This window comes from Austrofundulus limnaeus, unplaced genomic scaffold (genome assembly GCF_001266775.1).
Source record: "Austrofundulus limnaeus strain Quisiro unplaced genomic scaffold, Austrofundulus_limnaeus-1.0 Scaffold82, whole genome shotgun sequence".
In the NCBI taxonomy this organism is placed as follows: Eukaryota; Metazoa; Chordata; class Actinopteri; order Cyprinodontiformes; family Rivulidae; genus Austrofundulus; species Austrofundulus limnaeus.
The window spans coordinates 1,161,021-1,165,473 of record NW_013952484.1 but is presented as its reverse complement, the minus strand read 5'-3'; the positions used below and the strand labels follow the sequence as shown (position 1 = coordinate 1,165,473).

Genomic DNA, 4,453 nt, shown 5'->3' with positions numbered 1-4,453 from the left:
CCGAGGACCTATCCACGCCACCATTTACCCAGAATGCTTTGCGTGTAAATAAAATGGCTCCGTCCGTGTATTATATTTTTAAACTTTTAGTTTAAAAACGATAAAAACTGAACATCCTACAGTATTTTTACCGTCTTTATTTTACAGTTAAAATATATGTTTATTAAATAAAGTCTAATGTTACAACTAATCATGGATCCCTTTAAAAGTGATCTCAGTCAAATCTGCACACCTTTCTGTTGTTTTGTGTCCACATCAGCATGACCTGACCTTCACTTGAGCAAGGCACTGATAAAACACGAGTTAGAGCTAATTTTGCATTCTTCGTTGTCCTCGTCCGACCTCTCTTGTCGTGGCTTCGTGGCTTGTATTTTAGCGGCAGCAACAATTGGCGTTTTTCAGCGGTGACCTTCCCCGCTCGGCTCTTAAAGGGCAGGTTAGGAAAATTCTGCTACCACGTGGCACACACAAAAAGGGGATTTGACACAAAGCTGTCTGGAGGGTAAGACACAGACATGAAGGGGAAAGGAGGGAGGAGACAAGCATTTTGTGCCTTTTTTTTCTCATGAAACACAAACAGACATGTACTCACATCCACACAGCAGCTGGGGGCTGACACAGCCGTTCATCACAACCTTTGCTGAACCTATTTCTTTCAGCTGTATTTTAATACTTTGAACTGATTGTCAAGTTTATATTTTCCCTACAAATCTATGTTCATCAATAGTATTCTTCAGTTATATTTCAGATTATTTTCATCCAAATTACCTTATTAAATGTCTTTCATCATGCTTAGCGGGCTGGCATTAAAGGGATCGTTCATGTTTTTTCTGGCACATACAATAATCCTGATGTAATCCTGCTATGAATCTGTTTTAATGCTTATCTGATCGTTTCTGTACAGAAAACCTAAAACTACTTTTCTGTACTTTTTGGGCTGAAATTAAAACTTAAACTCAGCTGGATTTTGTCTCCTTCCAAAAAAAAAAAATACTCCTTTTGTGGTTTTTGTTTTGTTTGTACATTGGTCTGAATCTTTTTTTTCTTTTTTTGTCTCATAAGGTCCTCCAAGGCTCACCCTGGACCAGTTGTACACATAAGTGATAACCCTATGGATGAAGGAAAGGTAGGAAGTAATGCAAAAAAAAATGTTTCCTTTTTTTTAAAAACACTTGGTAGTTGTTTTTTTATTTATTTATTTTTTGTTTGTTTGTTTTTACAAATCCTAACCTTCTGGGATGGAACGAACTCAACATACAGACACAAACAAAGTAATAAAGGTTTGGAAATAGGACTGAGCAAACTTTGTCCTAACAGCATTGCATTTGTGCTAATGTGTAATAAATAAATCCTTAGTCCTATTTAGGGCTGCACGATATTGGAAAAAACTGACATTGCAGTGTTTTCTAATCTTTCAATTTGCAATAATTTTCAACAGATGACCTGAATAACACTTTAAGTTTTGCTAACATCTTGTTGGCGATGAACCTGCACTAATCTTACCCTTTTTTTAGTGCATTACAAGTATTTRTTTTTTGTCTGTATTTGAGAGTTATTTCTGTTGTGTTTTATTATGCTGGAACCTGAGTACACTATGTTTAAACATGAATTGTGTTTCACCACTGCCTTCATTTCTGCTTCCGTCACGCTTTAATGTTAGCATTCATGCTAACCGTGCCTTACCTCTTTTCCTCCAGTCCTCTACACATTTGCACATCTTTCTCGTTTTCGTCAAGATCCTCATCCTCTTCCTCCACGACTTGAGAATTCACCGACAACTCCTCTGAAAAACGTTGCCGTTATTGTCCCTGAAGTTTCGCAACAAAATGAAAGTTGTAGTTTTTTCGACACAAAGCCGCCCTCTTTCTGCTGGTGGAAGCACCCCATCAAAACAAAAATCTTAACATATAAACGTTTAGAATGACGGAGTATTAGGGCCACACAACGAGATTTTTTTTTTATTTTTTTACATTACGAGAATAAAGTCATAATATTATGAGAATAAAGTCGTAATATTATGAGAATAAAGTCGTAATATTATGAGAATAAAGTCGTAATATAATGAGAATAAAGTCGTAATATTAAGGGTTTAAAGTCATAATATTACAAGTTTAAAGTCATAATATTATGAGTTTAAAGTCGTAATTTTACGAGTTTAAAGTCGTAATATTACGAGATTAAAGTAGTAATATTACGAGATTAAAGTCGTAATATTAAGAGTTTAAAGTCATAGTATTACGAGATTAAAATCGAAATATTATGAGATTAAAGTCGGAATATTACTAGATTAAAGTCATGATATTACGAGTTTAAAGTCATGATATTACGAGTTTAAAGTCAATATTACGAGATTAAAGTCGTAATACCAAGAGTTTAAAGTCATGATATTACAAGTTTAAAGTCATGATATTACGAGTTTAAAGTCAATATTACGAGATTAAAGTCGTAATACCAAGAGTTTAAAGTCATGATATTACAAGTTTAAAGTCATGATATTACGAGATTAAAGTCATAATATTACAAGAAAAAAGTCGTAATATTATGAGTTTAAAGTCATAATATTACGAGATTAAAGTCGTAATATTACGAGATTAAAGTCATAATATTAAAAGTTTAAAGTCATAATATTACGAGATTAAGTCAGAATATTACWAGATTAAAGTCAAAATATTACGAGTTTAAAGTCATGATATTACGAGATTAAAGTCATGATATTACAAGATTAAAGTCATAATATTGTAGCCTTTACACGAAAAAGCCTGCAGTTTATCACTGCATTAAAATGAGGAGTGTTGTCAAGTTGTTCTTCAGCATTGCTATAAATAAATAGTTAATCTTTTAGCACATTAGCATCAAATTATCTGTAGCAGGACTTGGAAATTGTGCAAACGACTATAAACTGAAGCTGTATTGTAATTAATGGATGCATTGACAGATTTAGTCGTCACGTACCTAATTTGGATGAAAGCATATTAATCTAACAGTTATGAGTCATCATGGACTACTTTATAAACACAAACACATGGCTGTACAGCAGGTGAGAGGAAAATAAGGAGGAAATGAAGAACGGGAAATAGACACGTCATGATTATGACTTTTTTTTACGTAATATTACAACTTTAATCTTGTAAAATTATGACTTTATTCTCATAAAATTACGACTTTAATCTCGTAATAATAATTTAAGAAATCTTGTTGTGTGGTCCTAATACTCCGTCGTAGTTTAGCACAATGACTTATGGTTTAGTGCGGTTATGGTTTGCCTCCTATAGGACCTGCAGTGAATACTAYGCACACATACATTAGCTGAAATGATATATCGTGCAGCTCTAGGTCCTATTGCCAGTTTGCTCTTTACACTATTTCAAACACATTCATTGCATAAATATAGTTGTGGCTAAAAGACAACTTTGCACACGTTCAACACACAACGATTTAAGTTTTCATCTACGTAAATGTGACACACATTTCAATTTCAAAGAACTGAGACTGAATAAGATAGGTGGTTCTATAAATATGTTGTCAGGATAACAAAAAAAAAGCCTCATGTTGTATTTTCTACATCTTTTCTTCCATTTCCTGTCATCAGCTCTGACTAGCATTTTCCTCCTGAGCCACTGTAAACCTTTTACTCTGTCTTCCTCTCATGCTGTGTGGGATATTAAGTGTATTACTTCAGTTTCTGCCCATCATAGGATTTGTTCTGTCTCCTGTCTCTCATCTTCCCCGTGTGTCTCACAGAATGCCTGTTGCTCTTCCTCTGCAGCTTATAATTGGATTTGAGTCGGGGATTGTGGTCCTGTGGGATCTGAAATCAAAGAAGGCAGACTACCGCTACACTTATGATGAGGTGGGCAAATCTCCCTGTATTATTTATTTCCTTTCAGTCATTCTCGGGCCTTCTGATCTGCGAGAGAAGGTTGCACAGTATCTTTCAGAACCTGGAAATTAAATCAAATATTCATGAGCTAAACTTTATACAGCTGTTCATGTGTGCCTGWGTGTGTCAAACTTTTAGTTTGGGATATTGCATTGCAACTGGCAGGGGATGATGTTTGAAGGAATAGGACACGATTTGGAGAAATAAAGTTTAACGGTTGACAAACTAATGGCTAATCTGAATGCAGATGAGACCAAAGTGTTTTGTTCTTGTCTTAAAGGAGACATATCATGCTTTTAAATCCTTTTTCACATTTAAATCTTTCAGTTGGTGTCTCAATACTGCGAATGTTATAAAGCATTCACAGTATTGAGATCATTTTATTCTTTCCTATGTTTTTCGGCACTTTTCTCATTACACAATTTTTGTGCTATTTCAACAATTGCTATGTCAAACCTATATCAATGCTATATCAAGCTCCTTCTGGACATTTGGGCTATGACTAGTATTTTAGCAATTTGTACTTTTTAGATACAGCAGGTAAAATAAGTATTGAACACGTCAACATATTTC

General features: G+C 34.4%; 1 protein-coding gene across 4 annotated transcripts in view; it reads left to right on the top strand.

Annotated features, from left to right (window-relative positions):
* The window catches only part of stxbp5a (syntaxin binding protein 5a (tomosyn)), a 138,104-nt gene that overhangs the window by 84,396 nt on the left and 49,255 nt on the right, over nucleotides 1-4,453 (top strand). For all 4 annotated transcript variants that reach the window (XM_014011575.1, XM_014011574.1, XM_014011573.1 and 1 more), the window contains 2 exons: nucleotides 1,063-1,126; nucleotides 3,767-3,850. In XM_014011575.1, coding sequence (XP_013867029.1) covers nucleotides 1,063-1,126; nucleotides 3,767-3,850 — 148 coding nt within the window. The remainder of the gene's footprint in view (nucleotides 1-1,062; nucleotides 1,127-3,766; nucleotides 3,851-4,453) is intronic.